General features: G+C 47.0%; 1 protein-coding gene across 1 annotated transcript in view; it reads left to right on the top strand.

Moving 5' to 3' along the window:
- Positions 1-1463: 1463 nt before the first annotated feature.
- The window catches only part of LOC139378735 (laminin subunit beta-1-like), a 30138-nt gene continuing 13684 nt past the window's right edge, over positions 1464-17917 (top strand). The window contains exons 1-18 of the mRNA XM_071121181.1: positions 1464-1761; positions 2479-2651; positions 4419-4557; positions 11841-11914; positions 12357-12545; positions 12701-12764; positions 13350-13552; positions 13897-14017; positions 14309-14497; positions 14832-15008; positions 15154-15266; positions 15365-15444; positions 15687-15822; positions 15919-16077; positions 16444-16580; positions 16749-16869; positions 17104-17290; positions 17656-17799. Of these exons, the coding sequence (XP_070977282.1) occupies positions 1731-1761; positions 2479-2651; positions 4419-4557; positions 11841-11914; positions 12357-12545; positions 12701-12764; positions 13350-13552; positions 13897-14017; positions 14309-14497; positions 14832-15008; positions 15154-15266; positions 15365-15444; positions 15687-15822; positions 15919-16077; positions 16444-16580; positions 16749-16869; positions 17104-17290; positions 17656-17799 (2437 nt within the window). The 5' untranslated portion in view covers positions 1464-1730. The remainder of the gene's footprint in view (positions 1762-2478; positions 2652-4418; positions 4558-11840; positions 11915-12356; positions 12546-12700; positions 12765-13349; positions 13553-13896; positions 14018-14308; positions 14498-14831; positions 15009-15153; positions 15267-15364; positions 15445-15686; positions 15823-15918; positions 16078-16443; positions 16581-16748; positions 16870-17103; positions 17291-17655; positions 17800-17917) is intronic.

Raw genomic sequence — 17917 nt, 5'->3', positions numbered from 1 at the left:
GCTAGCCGGGATGTCCTTGTCCCATCGCGCTGTAGTGACTCCTGTGGCGGGCTAAGCGCATGCAGGCTGACACGGTCACCAGGTGTTTCCCCCAACACAAAATGTTTTTGTGTAGATGGATATCATTTGTATGTATAAAATGTATAATAGTAATATTTTAAACGACTAAATCTGGTGATTTTGTATACATTCATTTAAATTTGCATTGGCCGCTTTTCGGGGGGATTCTGCGAAGATGCAGGCAAAGTCGGCTGAATTCCGGTACTCGGAAACGACCCGATGTACTTGGGCCGATTCTGGGCAGTCATTTGTTTAAATCCCGAGCCGATTCAATCAGTTCCGGCCCCGCAGAAGAGGGCCACTTCTGGGCTGATTCCTCATTGCTAGCTGGGAAACTCTCCTTCTGAGGTCAGTCAGAAGAACAGTGAAGTTGGTCTTCTGTAACAGGCAGGTAAGGTACTGTATGTGCAGCCATGCATTCCAGAGCTACACATAGACCGACTGATATCAAATCACATTTTATTTTGTCACATGCGCCGAATACAGTGAAATGCTTACTTACAAGCCCTTAACCAACAATGCAGTTTTAAGAAAATGCCTAAAAAAAAGTAAGAGATAAGAATAACAAATAATTAATGAGCAGCAGTAAATAACAATAGTGAGGCTAAATACAGGGGGTACCGGTACATAGTCAGTGTACGGGGCACCGGTGTCGAGGTAATTGAGGTAATATGTACATGTATGTAGAGTTATTAAAGTAACTATGCATAGATAATAACAGAGAGTAGCAGCAGTGTAGAAGGGGGGGGGGGGGGGGGGGGCAATGCAAATAGTCTGGGTAGCCATTTGATTAGCTGTTCAGGAATCTTAAGGCTTGGGGTTAGAAGCTGTTTAGAAGCCTCTTGGACCTAAACTTGGCGCTCAGTTAGCAGAGAGAACAGTCTATGACTAGGGTGGCTGGAGTCTTTGACAATTTTTAGGGCCTTCCTCTGACACCGTCTGGTATAGAGGTCCTGGATGGCAGGAAGCTTGGCCCCAGTGATGCACTGGGCCACACGCACTACCCTCTGCAGTGACTTGCGGTTGGAGGGATGCAACCCCAATGCTCTAGATGGTGCAGCTGTTAAACCTTTTGAGGATTTGAGGACCTATGATAAATATTTTCAGTCTCCTGAGGGGGAATAGGTTTTGTTGTGCCCTCTTCACGACTGTCTTGGTGTGCTTGGACCATGTTAATTTGTTGGTGATGTGGACACCAAGGAACTTGAAACTCTCAATCTGCTCCACTACAGCCCTGTGGATGAGAATGGGAGCGTGCTTGGTACTCCTTTTCCTGTAGTCCACAATTATCTCCTTTATATATGTTCTTATGATCTCAGTAGCCTAAGCACACCAACCACAACTTTGATTTGACACACCTAGATCAGTCTATTGACTTTACAAGTAATTTACTTATATGATGTAATTTAAAGAAATTCCTGGCTGAATGTGGTGCTCCAAGTGGGCGCGCTTATCTTCGTTAGCACGCTGCGCTGCATAGCCTGCCAGGAGGGTTGAGACTCGGCAGCGCGTGGGATGCACAGTTTGGGGCTCGCCACGAACTCCTAGAACAGAGTTACAGAGACCACTCGTTCACACACACACACACACACAGACACTCACGTACGCAACTGCTTCAGGACTTGCTGACAACAACCCGAGGGATAATTATCAATGTTTCATGCTCGAAAATGTTGATATTGCACATCGCATCACTTTTGAGTAAGTATTGTTTTTACATGAAACTGTTTCGTTTTATAGAGTGAATTTCCTACTGCGCAGGTAGCTAGCTAAATTATTTTCTATTCCGTTGAGGAGTTGCCTAAAGCCAAGTATTGTCTTAAGAGGAAAGGTAAAACGTGAAGAGATCCAATAGAGGAGTTTAATTCCAGTGTTCCTTTTCACTCTCACGTATCCAGGACCATGGGGACATTTAATGAGGAACATCTGTAAGCCATTATTTAAACATCTAAAATGTGTTCAACAGTTTATACATATCAGATGTCTCAGTCCACAGTGCACGTTTAAATATGTTTTGTGCACATTATTTGCAACTAGCTTTCGTTTACAGAAGCTATTTTGTATAGTCAATAACTGTCGATGTTGTTCTCGAACATAGCAGCCTGTTTTCATAAACAGTCACCCCACAGGGATCGATAGGAAAGCGAATCCATGTGATTTCATTTAAATTAACCGAAGAGAGGCATATCTTGTGACCGTTATGTTTTTATACCCAGTGATGAAATAGACAAGGGAAACTGTGATAGCAATGCAGAGACACGTCTCTTACGTCTAAAATAGAAACATTTGTACAGATTTTTAACTGTGGGATAGTTGAGTTCTATAGCATAATAGTTGCATGGGGAGTTATACTCCAGACATGTTTTGCTCGCCCGTGCGGCATCATCAGCTACTCTCACCGCTGTTTCTATCGCTCAGCCCTCGGGTGGCGCTCCTTTGCCCAGCTGCCGGAGTTTGGGGATGTGTGCACTGAGGGGAGTTGCTACCCCGCCACCGGGGACCTTCTGATCGGCCGTGCGCACAAGCTCACCGCCTCCTCCACCTGCGGCATTGAGAAGCCTGAGCGCTTTTGCATCGTTGGTCACTTGGAGGTAAGACACCTCACACCTGGGGCACAGATACTATCGGTGCACTACACCTAGACAGGGCCGGCAGTGGGCATAAGCAGCCGCTAGGAGCCGAGATAAGCGTTTGCTCTCAACTGAGTTTGAAAGGTAGAATACATAAGGTGCAATTTCGAAATTCGGTTGTGCATCAGCAGTTTTCCTTATTGACTTAAAACATTTAATTTTAATTCATTTGTAAAAATGTATAAAACCATAATTCCACTTTGAAATGATTGGGTACTGTGTTTAGGCCAGTGACACAAAATCTAAATGTAATCCAAATCAAATAAAAACGTTATACTTTCATCACGGTTCCCCCCAAATCAATGGGCAAATTACTGACCATGGATGAAGGGCCGTGCCCAAGGGCCCTGAACTCACAGATTGGTTCTCACGGATATCATATTAACATATTAACATAACAAAATGTGTAGAATTTCTAGAAATTAACTTAAAAACTGCTAAAATGTCTAAAAATGTAAGTCCCAGGGGTTCGGATAGGGGAATTACACCTTGATTCCCTGGATGGGACCACCCATAAGTAAAACGTGTGCACGCATGACTGTAAGTCACTTTGGATAAAAGCGTCTGCTAAATGATGATGATTATTATATTACACCTGTCCAGCAGGTATACGATTTAACACTTCATTGTGTTTCCAAAAATGGTGTTGTAAGGTAATGGTGTGGTGCAGTACAGTGTAATATTTGAGTGGACGAAAGAGACTCTATGGTATTGTGCTGCGTGGGAGTCTTGGCATTTCCCTCCACAATAAGCATTGTGTGCCATACAATCACCGCCCTGTGTGCTTATCATGGGGGGTGAGGAGGGGAGAGTGCATGATCGGGGTCATTCCGTTATTCCAGAATCCCCTCGGGGGTGAACGCCTACAGAATGTGTCCATGTGAAGGGGGTGTTATCTACCAATGGGCTGTGGGACGATTAACGAAACATTGGAACATTCTAGGATGAGTCATCGTAATGAGGAGGAGAACGGGGGATGAGGAGAAGAGCCCGAGGGTCTAGTGCAAAGAATTCTGGGAGCAGACTTTGCCTAACGGGGGAGTGGAAGCTGGACCACTTAGCAGTTACAAGTGGTCACATTTCAACACAGTTAAAACTTGGGTGTGCAGATAGATTGGAAAGCAACTGCTTGGATGAAATTAGAAGGTTGTGAAAGTCACACTGTGAGGTTGTGAAATCCTCACTCACACACTTGTTAGGAAGATACGGTGCAGAGAGTAGGGTGTGTGTGTGTGTGTGTGTGTGTGTAAGACAATCCAGAATCTGTGTGTGTAGGCCAAACCATCTGGAGAGCTGACAAACCTTCTGCTGCTAAGTGGGGCAGTGAACCTAGAGAGTAGAATAAACTATTATCTACGCTACAGGATATACACACTCAGACACAGACACACGCATGCACACACACACACACACACACACACACACACACACACACACACACACACACACACACACACACACACACACACACACACACACACACACACACACACACACACACACACACACACACACACACACACACACACACACACACACACACACACACACACACACACACACACACACACACACTCACACACACAAACTTTAGGGCCCCATTCCTACCCATACTCACCCATACTGTGTGTGTGTGATGACAGACTGAGTGCTAGCTCTATAATTAGGTGAATGAGGCGTTTTTCACAGTACTGAGACACTCTCTCTCTCCTCCCTCGCTCTCTGTAGGAGGAGAAGAAGTGTTTTGTGTGTGACTCAAGGGAGAAGTATGATGAGAGGATGAACCACACCACCAGCCACAGCATCGAAAACTTGGTCACTACCTTCGCCCCCAACCGCCTCAAGACCTGGTGGCAGTCTGAGAATGGTGAGAATATGTGTGTGTGTGTGGGTGGGTGTTTGTGCGCATGTTTTTGGTTTTACTAGTAAAATAAGGAATATTCAGACAAGTTGGGACATTTCGCCGGTCCCCACAAGGAAAAAGGCTATTTTAGTCTTAAGGTTTAGGGTTAGTGTTACAATTATGGTTACAGAATGGACATCACATGTTGAATGAGGGCGGAACGAGGAAGAGCTCGGTTTGTTGTTTTGAAAGTCTCTTATATTGAAATTATATTAGTCAATTATATTGAAAAAGTTTGGTTACTAGCTACCTTTTGAATATGGATCCCGCGACGCCTTTAGCCTCGGTTGCTGGTACCACTATATCTGTCCAGGGATGCTGCCAACCAAAAGTTTGAAGAGCTGCTTGGCGTAGCAAGGTTTCCAGCCCTTTTGGGTAGGACTGTGGATTGTCCCGGGATTGTGGCTGTCTAAATCCCTGCTGTTTGTTGCTGTTTAAATCTGCCCTGTGACCTGCCCTGTCTGGAACTGCATGTAGTACCAGCGTTAGCCTACATTGCTACCATGGCGTCCAAAGCCAAAGGTGGAAGTAATGGAGAGGACAGTGTTTCTCTATCACAGGTCAAGGATCTTTTAAATGAACAAAAAGGATTTTACAAGCAGTTGTTACAACAACAGGAAAATAGCTTCAAGAGCTTTGTCCAGATACTGATGGACTCAACTAACGAAAGAATGGACGATCTGACGGGGGGAGGTTCAGAACTGTAAGAACAGTTTGCAGTTCTCCCAGGGAGATGTGTATGTCCTGAAAGAGACTTGCAGCAAGATGACAACAAACTGTAAGTCCTCTCGAGATGACATCAGCATGAATCCTTGTTAGCAATGACTGGGAAAACAGATCCAGGGGGACAATCCAGGAGGAATACCATCGTTGTGGAAGGCATACCAGAGTCTTCACATGAGAACTGGGCCGAGTCTGAGGAGGAAGTATGGAAAATGATCACTGAAAAGCTGCCGATGGATCATACGAAGATTGAGGTGGAGCGCGCCCACAGGTCTGGAAAACATGTAACCAGGCCAGGTGACAGACCCAGGCCGATAGTGGTCAAGCTCCTGAGGTTTGAGGACAAGATGGCTGTTCTGGAGAGAGCCAAGAACACGAGAGGAACCAACATCTTTCTCAAAGAGGACTTCTCTGAAGCTGTGCGCCAGAGGCGGGAAAAGAGCTGATCCCAGCTATGAAAGCTGACAGTGCGCAGGGGAACATTGCTTACATCTGCTACAACAGGCTCATTGTCCTCCCTCCCTCCCAAAAGCTTGGGAGAAATGAGCAAGCCAAGCCTCAGGGGTAGTAGCTTCAGCCCAACATCACACACACATATATACAGTGTATATATTTTTTCTCAGATAAGCTATCAAGAATAGACAATATTAATATACACTGAGTTTACAAAACATTTGGTTGCACCACGTTTGGCCCTCAGAACATCTTTAATTCGTTGGGGCATGGACTCTACAAGGTGTTGAAAGCGTTCCACAGGGATGCTGGCCCATTTTGACTCCAATGCTTCAAAAAGTTGTGTCAAGTTGGCTGGATGTCCTTTTGGTGGGGGACCATTCTTGACACACGGGAAACTGTTGAGCTTGAAAAACCCAGCAGCGCTGCAGTTCTTGACACATTCAAACCGGTGCGCCTGGCACCTACTTTCATACCTCCTTCAAAGGCACTTAAATATTTTGTCTTGCCCATTCACCCTCTGAATGGCACACATACACAATCCGTGTCGCAATTGTCTCAAGGTGTGATGGGTGTGGAGTCAGACTTAGAGAGCAGAAGGTAAACGGGAAAAACGTTTTAATGTCCTCCGTAACAGGAACAGGTACAAAATAGGGTGAAGCCCAAAACACAGGCACAAACTACAACAACAACCCACTGTTACAAACACCGGACAGCGAAAACCCAAAATCAACAATACACCACTAACGTACAATAACAACAAGCCCGCACAAATACCAGCGGGCTAAACGAACTTAACTAACACCCATCCCAAAACCCCAACAAGGAACAGGTGAAAACAATTAGACCAAAACAAACTAAAAGGAAAAAGGGATCGGTGGCATCTAATAGACCGGCGACGACGACCGCCGAGCGCCACCCGAACAGGAAGGGGAGCCACCTTCGGTAATATCCGTGACACAAGGCTTTAAAATCCTTCTTTAACCTGTCTCCTACCCTTCATCTACACTGATTAAAGTGGATTTAACAAGTGACATCAATAAGGTATCATAGCCTTCACCTGGATTCACTCAGTAACTTGCTAACATCGGATAACATTCATATACTGGAATGTCAACATCAGAAGCCTCCTCCCTAAGTTTGTTTTACTCACTGCTTTAGCACACTCTGCTAACCCTGATGTCCTTGCCGTGTCTGAATCCTGGCTCAGGAAGGCCACCAAAAATTCGGAGATTTCCATACCCAACTATAACATTTTCCATCAAGATAGAACTGCCAAAGGGGGAGGAGTTGCAGTCTACTGCAGAGATAGCCTGCAAAGTAATGTCATACTTTCCAGGTCCATACCCAAACAGTTCGAACTACTAATTTTGAAAATTACTCTGTCCAGAAATAAGTCTCTCACTGTTGCCGCCTGCTACCGACCCCCCTCAGCTCCCAGCTGTGCCCTGGACACCATTTGTGAATTGATCGCCCCCCATCTAGCTTCAGAGTTTGTTCTGTTAGGTGACCTAAACTGGGATATGCTTAACACCCCAGCAGTCCTACAATCTAAGCTAGATGCCCTCAATCTCACACAAATCATCAAGGAACCCACCAGGTACAACCCTAAATCTGTAAACAAGGGCACCCTCATAGACGTCATCCTGACCAACTGGCCCTCCAAATACACCTCCGCTGTCTTCAACCAGGATCTCAGTGATCATTGCCTCATTGCCTGTATCCGCTACGGAGCCGCAGTCAAACGACCACCCCTCATCACTGTCAAACGCTCCCTAAAACACTTCTGTGAGCAGGCCTTTCTAATCGACCTGGCCCGGGTATCCTGGAAGGACATTGACCTCATCCCGTCAGTTGAGGATGCCTGGTCATTCTTTAAAAGTAACTTCCTCACCATTTTAGATAAGCATGCTCCGTTCAAAAAATGCAGAACTAATAACAGATATAGCCCTTGGTTCACTCCAGACCTGACTGCCCTCGACCAGCACAAAAACATCCTGTGGCGGACTGCAATAGCATCGAATAGTCCCCGCGATATGCAACTGTTCAGGGAAGTCAGGAAAGCTAAGGCCAGCTTCTTCAGGCAGACATTTGCATCCTGTAGCTCCAACTCCAAAAAGTTCTGGGACACTGTGAAGTCCATGGAGAACAAGAGCACCTCCTCCCAGCTGCCCACTGCACTGAGGCTAGGTAACACGGTCACCAACGATAAATCCATGATTATCGAAAACTTCAACAAGCATTTCTCAACGGCTGGCCATGCCTTCCGCCTGGCTACTCCAACCTCGGCCAACAGCTCCGCCCCCCCCGCAGCTACTCGCCCAAGCCTCTCCAGGTTCTCCTTTACCCAAATCCAGATAGCAGATGTTCTGAAAGAGCTGCAAAACCTGGACCCGTACAAATCAGCTGGGCTTGACAATCTGGACCTTCTATTTCTGAAACTATCCGCCGCCATTGTCGCAACCCCTATTACCAGCCTGTTCAACCTCTCTTTCATATCGTCTGAGATCCCCAAGGATTGGAAAGCTGCCGCAGTCATCCCCCTCTTCAAAGGGGGAGACACCCTGGACCCAAACTGTTACAGACCTATATCCATCCTGCCCTGCCTATCTAAGGTCTTCGAAAGCCAAGTCAACAAACAGGTCACTGACCATCTCGAATCCCACCGTACCTTCTCCGCTGTGCAATCTGGTTTCCGAGCCGGTCACGGGTGCACCTCAGCCACGCTCAAGGTACTAAACGATATCATAACCGCCCCATCTCTGAAACTCACTTAGCTAATTCTTTAGATGATACAGCAGTAGCAATGTATGCATAAACTGTAATTACGGAAAATACGTGAATGCCAATGGGGGAGGTGTTGCTGTATACTTTATGTTCAGAGCCAGTATACGTTCAACGTTAGCCAGTTAGCTTAGGTGCTTGACTGCCGTTGTGAGGTCAGAACCCTGGATCAACCCTACTCCTCGGCCAGAGCGTCCAGTATGTTCTCTGAACCCTCGGCTCAACACTACTCCTCGGCCAGAGCGTCCAGTATGTTCTCTGAACACTCCGAGAGCGAAACGCTCTGAACTTCCGAATGGACAATCTGACAAAACTCTGAATTTACGAACGCCCAGAGCGCACTCTGTGCTTTGGAGCTCCAGATTGAATTTACAAACACACCTCTGAATTTCCGAATGGACTAACGCCCAGAGCGCACTCTGTGCTTTGGCGCTCCAGATTGAATTTACAAACACACCCTATATTGCAACCCCTATTTTCTATATCTTTAACCAAAGATGAAAGGGAGTGTGTGTGTCCACAGGCGTGGAAGGAAGTTAAAGTCATTCCACTGCCTAAAAATAGGAAAGGCACCTTTGCTGGTTCTAACAGCCGCCCAATCAGTTTGCTGCCTGTTCTTAGTAAACTGATGGAGAGGGTTGTGTTTGACCAAATACAATGCTATTTTTCAGCATGCATATAGAGAAGGGCACTCAACTTGTACAGCCCTGACTCAGATGACAGATGATTGGTTCAAATAAATTGATAATAAGATGATAGTTGGAACTGTGTTGTTAGATTTCAGTGCAGTCTTTGATGTTATTGATCATAAAGGTTATTGAAAAAACACCACCTGCCTTCACATGGTTGGAGAGTTATTTATCCAATAGAACCCGGAGTGTGTTCTTCGATAGAATCTTCTCTAACATCAGATATGTACAGTGCAGTGTCCCTCAGGGCAGTTGCCTTGGGCCGTTACTCTTCTCTATTTTAACAAAGGATTTGCCACAGGTCTTACACAAAGCTAGAAGGACTAAGTATACAGATGATTCCACACTTTACATGTCAGCACCCAAAGCCAGTGAGCTCACTGAAATTCTAAATAAGGAGTTACAGTCAGTACCAGAATGGGTGATTAACAATAAATGGGTCTTAAATACATCTCAAACTAAAGGTATTGTATTTGGTTCAAAACATTCTCTAAGACCTAAACCTCAACTGGAGTTGTACATAAAGGTTGTGGCTGTAGAGGCAAGTCGAGGAAGCTAAACTCCTAGGTATAACATTGGATGGTAATTTATCATGGTCAAGTCATATTGACAAAGTTGCTGTGAAGACGAGGAGGAGTATATCTGTTATAAAATGATGTTCTGCAATTTTTTGACACAAATCAACTGTACTAGTTGTTCAGGCTCTGGTCGTGTCCCAAAGAAAGACCTATCAAAGCTGCAGCTGGCTCAAAACAAAGCAGAAAACTGCACACACAGAACTAACATCAACAACATGCATGGCAGTCTTTCCTGGTTCAGGGTTGACGAGAGATTGACTGCTTCGCTTCTATTTTTTTAAATTCCAGATTGTCGGCATAATCAAACCCCCATACATACCCCACAAGACATGCCACCACGGGTCTCTTCACAGTCCCCAAGTCCAAAACAAATTGACGGCAAACGCACGGTTTTATACAGAGCCATGATGGCATGAAACTCCCTTCCGTCTCCAATTACTCAGGCAAACATCAAAATGATCTTTCAAAAGTGGATTAAACAACAACTCATGGAACTGCAGGTACTGTGAGGGGACAAACACACAACCACATAGACACACTCTAATGCACACATACTTTTTTAGTTGTGTTGTTTCTATTATTTCTTTGTTGTATTGTTTGTATATCGTTGTATTTTACATTTGTGTTACTGTCCTTGTCTATCAGTCTATCAGTGTTTTGTTACTTGTCATGTTTTTTGTGGACCCCAGGAAGAGTAACTGCTGCTTCTGCAAAAGTTAATAGGAATCCAAATAAACAAATAGGGTTAGGGTTAGGTTTAGCGTTAGGTTTAGGGTTAGGTTTAGGTTAAGGGTTAGGTTTAGGGTTAGGTTAAGGGTTAGGTTAAGGGTTAGGTTTAGGATTAGGTTAAGGGTTAGGTTTAGGGTTAGGTTTAGGGTTAGGTTAAGGGTTAGGTTTAGGGTTAGGTTAAGGGTTAGGCTTAGGGTTAGGTTTAGGGTTAGGTTAAGGGTTAGGTTTAGGGTAATGGAAAATAGGATTTTGAATGGAATCAATTGTTCGGTCCCCACAAGGATAGTAATACAAACATGTGTGTACGTGTGTGTGTCATGGTGAGGTCCAGCTGTGAGAGAATGGTCAGTGTGTTCTAAATGTGATCTCATGGGAACAGGGGGGCGGTACGGTGAGTAGAGCAGATCCCAGAGTAACACAGCTCAGCTAATCAGAGCAGGCTTCAGGGCAGAGGATTTACAGATATGCTCACGTAAACAGGTGTTAGAAACAGCTGTAAATCAACACTGCCGACACCACATGACCGCATTGTTCCCTGTAATACACGCATGCACACACACTCCCTCGCACACATACTTGCAACTGGGCAACATAATAAGAGGTATTCTTGTCTGAGAGCATGGGAACCGGACTGTCTTTCCCACACATACATGCATACACGCACACACACACTCTCTCACACACACACACACACACACACACACACACACACACACACACACACACACACACACACACACACACACACACACACACACACACACACACACACACACACATACAGTCGTAACACTAACACAGACTCACATAGCCCATGCACGCACAAACACACACACACACACACACAGTGGGTTTGTTTATTCATTGCTGAGTCTTCTGACAGATGGGGAGGATAAAGTGTACATTGTAGTTAAGTCATGGAAGGGGCCACATACCAGGAAGGACGAAACATGGAAAAGCAGGGGTTCCTTATCCCGGTGCATTAGTCCCTATGAGATCCCACTACGCACATGTTACCACGGCAACGGATCAATTCGTCACATGGGTGTGGCAGAAAGACCAATTGACATGGTCAAATTGACACGGCCAATCAGCCCATCTCCTGTGTGTGTGTGTGTGTGTGTGTGTGTGTGTGGGTGGGTGTGTGTGTGTGTTAGCAGAGATTTTGGCAGACTCACTAGTGTGTTTTTATGGGTCTGTAACTCCTAACTCCTTGACTTAAGGGATATGTCTGTCATGGGATGTCTTTCTCAGTGTGTGTGTGTTGTGTGTTTGTTTCCCTGTGCTGCAGGGGTGGAGAATGTGACCATTCAACTGAACCTGGAAGCTGAGTTCCACTTCACACATCTCATCATGACTTTTAAGGTGGCCACACACACATACACGCACACACGCACGCACGCACGCACACACACACACACACACACACACACACACACACACACACACACACACACACACTCACTCACAGCTGTGTTTAAGGTATGTGGAAAATCACCCTAGTCTCTTGAGATGGATGGGAGAGAGGGCCCTTGTAAAACACTATACTCAGTACTGCTGGCATCAGTGTATTGAGTCTATCCAGCTTCCTTTAGAGCCCTCCATGTATCTCTGTTTCCGTCTCTGATCTGGTCTGGACTCTCCTCTCTCATTCATTCTTGTTCTCATTTGCTCTTTTTCTTTCTTTCTGTGTTATAATATTAGGACCCAGAGTTATCCCTGGTCGGGTCACGTGGTCAAGAAGCTAGTCCTTTATATTTGTTGTATTTCTGTGTTTACAAATTAGAATGATCTCTTTGATTGATAGACGTTCCGTCCGGCTACCATGGTGATCGAGCGTTCCATGGATTTTGGGGAGAAGTGGCAGGTGTACCGTTACTATAGCTATAACTGTGAGTCCGCCTTCCCTGGGATATCCGTGGGACCCATGGTCAAAGTGGACGACATCATCTGTGACTCTCGCTACTCTGACATAGAGCCGTCTGCAGAGGGAGAGGTGTGCATCTGTGTGGCCTTTGAGCTTTTGCAAGGGGTGGGGGTAGAAGCTGTGGCTCCAGAATGATTCAGAGTTAGTCTCTCATTGAATTATAACCCAGTAAACGTTTATTTTTACAATCCTTCTCTTCATCCCTCACTCCCCCTCTCTATCAGGTGATATTCAGGGTGCTGGACCCGGCGTTTGAGATTGAAGACCCTTACAGTCCCAGGATACAGAGTAAGTAACTACAGTACAACACCAGGCCAGAGGTGGTATATCTCATTAGCTACATACGATCCAGTTAGTACTGCAACAAATAATTTTCTAAGTGTAATAACCGAAGTCTGAGCAGTGGCGGTAGTCAAGGCAACACTGCAGGGCAGGGGTTAGAGGTCAGGTTATCCTGGCACCTCTTATGGAATTTCACATGTAGAAGCCACACACACACACACACACACACACACACACACACACACACACACACACACACACACACACACACACACACACACACACACACACACACACACACACACACACACACACACACACACACACACACACACAGAGGGCCCCTCATGTTAAGTATGTAGTGAATGTGTGTGTAGGGTGTAGGGAGCCTTCAGAAGGAGGATCCCACATCTTTAGGGTCAGAGGTCATAGAGATGAGCTTGGAGAAGATCCAGAACCTAATATAAAGAGTGACCTACAGAAACATTCCTATAACGTACCACTGCTGTTTTAGATGGGCCGTTACATTAGGACGGGTAAGTGTGCCTTTATCCTGATTGTGTGTGTATGTGTCTCCATATGTGTGTGTAGACATGCTGAAGATCACTAACCTGCGTGTCCAGTTCACTAAGCTCCACACACTGGGTGACAACCTGCTGGACTCCAGAGACGAGGTCACAGAGAAATACTACTATGCCCTCTTCGACATGGTCGTCCGCGGCAACTGCTTCTGCTACGGACATGCCTCCAAATGCGCCCCTGTCGATGGGATACACGTAGGCACAGAGGGCATGGTAAGTGAAGCACACACGCAGACACACACTCACACACACACACACGAAACAACATACACACACACGCGAGATGCACACATTCCCCTAATAGGTTGTGTGACCGTTAAGAGGGAGATGACTCGAGTAGTTGCTTTTTCTCTTGTCTTTGGGACTAGCACCTCTAACACGAGTGTTTCTGTTCACCTGATTTAGAATTCTCTCTATATATCTCGATGGCTCGCGCGCGCTCTTACGCTAACTTCCGCGACGCATTGCCCCGCCCCCCTTTCGGAAAAGCTGACTGTGCGTGCGCGCGTGTGTTTACGGACATGTGTGTGAATGCGTGCGCGCCTGTGTTTATCCAGGTCCATGGTCACTGTATGTGTAACCACAACACAGAGGGTCTGAACTGTGAGCACTGTAAGGACTTCTACAACGACCTGCCCTGGAGGCCTGCAGAGGGACGCAACACCAATGCCTGCAAGAGTGAGACATTCACACACACGCACACACACACACACACACAAACACACACTGATCACACTGTGCCAGATATATACAGAGTCTGGATCATTCTGTTCCAGATATGTCAAATGATATTCAACAGGGGGAATCTTCCTAATTCCATCCTGTTGGTAGTGTCTTTTGAAGTGCGAAATATGTTTAAACAAAATATTCTCTCTCTCTCTCTCTCTCTCTCTCTCTCTCTCTCTCTCTCTCTCTCTCTGCCCCCCTCACCCTTCACCATCTCCCTCTGTCTCTCTCTCCTTCTCCCAGTGTGCGAGTGTAACCACCACTCTAGGTCATGTCACTTTGACATGGCTGTGTATCTGTCTACGGGGAACGTGAGTGGAGGAGTGTGTGATGAGTGTCAACATGACACCATGGGGCGTCAGTGTGAGCAGTGCAGACCCTTCTACTACCAGCACCCCGAAAGACACCTGAGAGACCCCAACATCTGTGAACGTACGTCACCGTCTCTCTGTGACTTATGACAAGGGCCAAGAGGTTGCTGGCCTCACCTATGACCTCTGACCTATCAAGGTCAGAGGTCATACTCTCAACTCTCCCTTTGATCTCTGTCTCTGAACGTAACACTCTTAATGTACTGTTGGAGTCTCTGTTCTCTTCTTTTTCTCCCCTTCGTCTCTCCCTCTCCAATACCCCCCCCCAAACTCTTTCTGTTTCTGTCTCCTTCAACTGCCTCATCACTCTCCCTCCTACCCTCCCTGTCCCCTTGCATTCCTTCCTGTCTTTTTCTCTCACTCACTCACCTCCCTCCCTCTCCCCCTGTCTGTAGCGTGTAGCTGTGACCCGACGGGCTCCCTGCAGGGTGGTGTTTGTGACGGCAGGACAGACGTGTCGGCTGGTCTGATAGCAGGGCAGTGTCGCTGTAAGACCAGTGTGGAGGGAGAGCGCTGCGACCACTGTAGACAGGGACACTACGGCCTGGGACAGGGACCAAACGGCTGCCTGCGTGAGTCTAACACACACACGCGTGCGCACACACACACACACACACACACACACACACACACACACACACACACACACACACACACACACTCCTATCTTTTTGTCTCTCATTGTTTATTTGACGTGAGTGTGTGTGTTTTTGGCAGAGTGTACCTGTAATCCCCTGGGCACACTGCCGGGAGGAAGCCCATGTGACATGGACACAGGAAACTGCTTCTGCAAACGCCTTGTCACCGGCAGGAACTGTGACCGGTGTCTGGTGAGGGACTTACCGACCACATCACTGTGTGTCCTGCAGTGCGTGTGTGTGTGTGTGTGTGTGTGTTTATTTATAACTCTATTATTTTGTTCCTGCAGCCGCAACACTGGGGCCTGAGTAATGACATGGACGGCTGCAGACCATGTGACTGCGACCAGGGCGGAGCCGTCAACAATGAGTACGTTTTAACCGATCACATCATGCCTCTACTCATATGATCCAATCACAGCACGCCTCTACTCATATGATCCAATCACAGCACAACTACTCTTCATAATTCCACCCCGCCCAAAAATGCATGGTTGCGGAAATGTATTTGAAGGTATTGGATATTCACTAACAATCAGTTTTTCGCATTCTGTTGCTCTCCCTATTTATCTCTTTCCCTATTGTCCCCCCTCTCTCTCCCTCCATCTCTAGTTGTTCTCCGATATCAGGCCAGTGTCAGTGTCGAGAACACATGTATGGGAGGCGTTGTGACCAGGTGGAGTCAGGATACTACTTCATCGCCTTGGACCACTACACCTACGAGGCTGAGGAAGCCAAGCACGGCCCTGTGAGTGTGTGTGTGTGTGTTGACCTCTCACTTTCAATCTCTCTGCCTTTGTCTTTCTAAATGTGTTATATCTCTCTCTCCCTCCCTCTCTCTCAGGGTGTGACGGTGGTTCCCAGGCCCTATCCTCTGAACCGTAGTCCTACCTGGACAGGGGCAGGGTTTGTCAAGGTACCTGAGGGAGCCCACCTGGAGTTCCACATCAACAACTTACCTGACTCCATGGACTACGACATGCTGATTCGCTACGAACCACAGGTAAAACACACACACACGCACGCACGCACGCACGCACGCACGCACGCACACACACACACACACACACACACACACACACACACACACACACACACACACACACACACACACACACACACACACACACACACACACACACACACACACACACACACACGAACATATACACACACATGCACACACATGCACACACACACACTTGTCTTGTACAGCTAAACCTAACCCTAACCCATTCTCTTACCCTAACCTTAACCCTAACCCTAGCTCCTAACCCTAAACCTGAAATGTACCCTATCTCCTAACCTTAACCCTTCACCTAATTCTAACCCTGACACTAAATCTAACCTTAACCCTGTGTTGCTGTAGTTGCCGGATCAGTGGGAGCAGGTGGAGATCAGAGTGATACGTCCGTACTCAATGAGAGTGGGGCAGCCAGCCAGTCCATGTGAAAACACGCTTCAAGGAGGAGATCAGCAGTTGGTGTCTCTTCTTCCAGGATCCAGGTAGGTACCCAAGTGACACACATCTCCCTGGTCCCTACAATACACCCTTGCCTCCACCTTCATACACCATCTTCACACACATACACGCATGCACACAAACACACATACACACACCGACACACCACCTCTACCGTTTCAACCGTACTCTCCTCTGCGTGTGTGTTTCAGACATGTGCTGCTCCCGAGGCCTGTGTGTCTGGAGAAGGGGCGGAACTACACTGTGCGTCTCAGTCTGCCTCTTTACTCCTCTCTCAGTGATGTCCAAAGCCCCTACACGCTCATCGACTCCGTAAGTAACAGTCACAAACCACGCTCCATACAGTCTGATAAACTGTAGTTTCCACTAGCACACGAGTCATTATGGAAAACATCCCTACAGTAGTCATGTTATAGTCAATGGAGTGTGGAATAACAGACTTGTACTATCTCTAAGACAAGCCCTCGGTCTGTATCTGTCTCTTCCTTGCTCTCCTCCTACCCTTCCCTCCCCTTCTCTCTCCCTCCTCCCTCTCTCTCCCTGTAGTTGGTGTTGATTCCGCGGGTGCGTGAGCTGCTGTTGTTTGAGGGTTCTCAGGGTGAGGGGGCGTGGGATACGTTCCAGAGGTACCGCTGTCTGGAGAGCAGCCAAAGCGTCATCAAGAGCCCCATGACGGACATCTGCAACAACTACATCTTCAGTGTGTCTGCCCTGCTACATCAGGGGGCTATGGGTAGGAGACGGGGCTGGGGGGGCTGTGTGTCTAGGGTTCGGTGGAGGGGCGGATGGGACGGGGGGGTAGTCTGTATGTTTGTGTGTGTGTCTATGAGTGCATGTTTTCCCGTGAGTCTGTCTGTTCATTAATAAACAATAATTTCCTTCCTGAAGCATTCCTAATACTCAAATAGCAACAACAACAACAACTCACATTTCTGCATTCCACTCTCTCTCTCTCTCTCTCTCTCTCTCTCTCTCTCTCTCTCACACACACACACACACACACATCTTCCCTCCTCCCTCTTCTCCCCTCCCCTATCTTTCCCCCCTCTTTTACTCTCTCCCTTTCCCATTCCCCCAATTCTCCCTTCTGCTCTATAGCGTGCCAGTGTGACTCCCAGGGCTCTCTTAGTACAGTGTGCGACCCCAGCGGCGGGCAGTGCCAGTGTCGGCCCAATGTGGCAGGCAGGAACTGTGACCGCTGTGCCCCCGCCACCTTCCTGTTCAGCCCCTTAGGATGCAGAAGTGAGTGACAGACAAGTATGGGGTCAGGGATTATTGGTTAAATGTCAGGGAGATGGTTATTTTGAGCCTGCGGTTGAAATTCCAACTTCAAAAGTGTGGTATTTTTTTTATCCCTTTC

The sequence above is a fragment of the Oncorhynchus clarkii genome, chromosome 21 (genome assembly GCF_045791955.1).
Source record: "Oncorhynchus clarkii lewisi isolate Uvic-CL-2024 chromosome 21, UVic_Ocla_1.0, whole genome shotgun sequence".
Classification (NCBI taxonomy): domain Eukaryota; kingdom Metazoa; phylum Chordata; class Actinopteri; order Salmoniformes; family Salmonidae; genus Oncorhynchus; species Oncorhynchus clarkii.
This window is presented reverse-complemented; position numbering and strand designations above follow the sequence as displayed.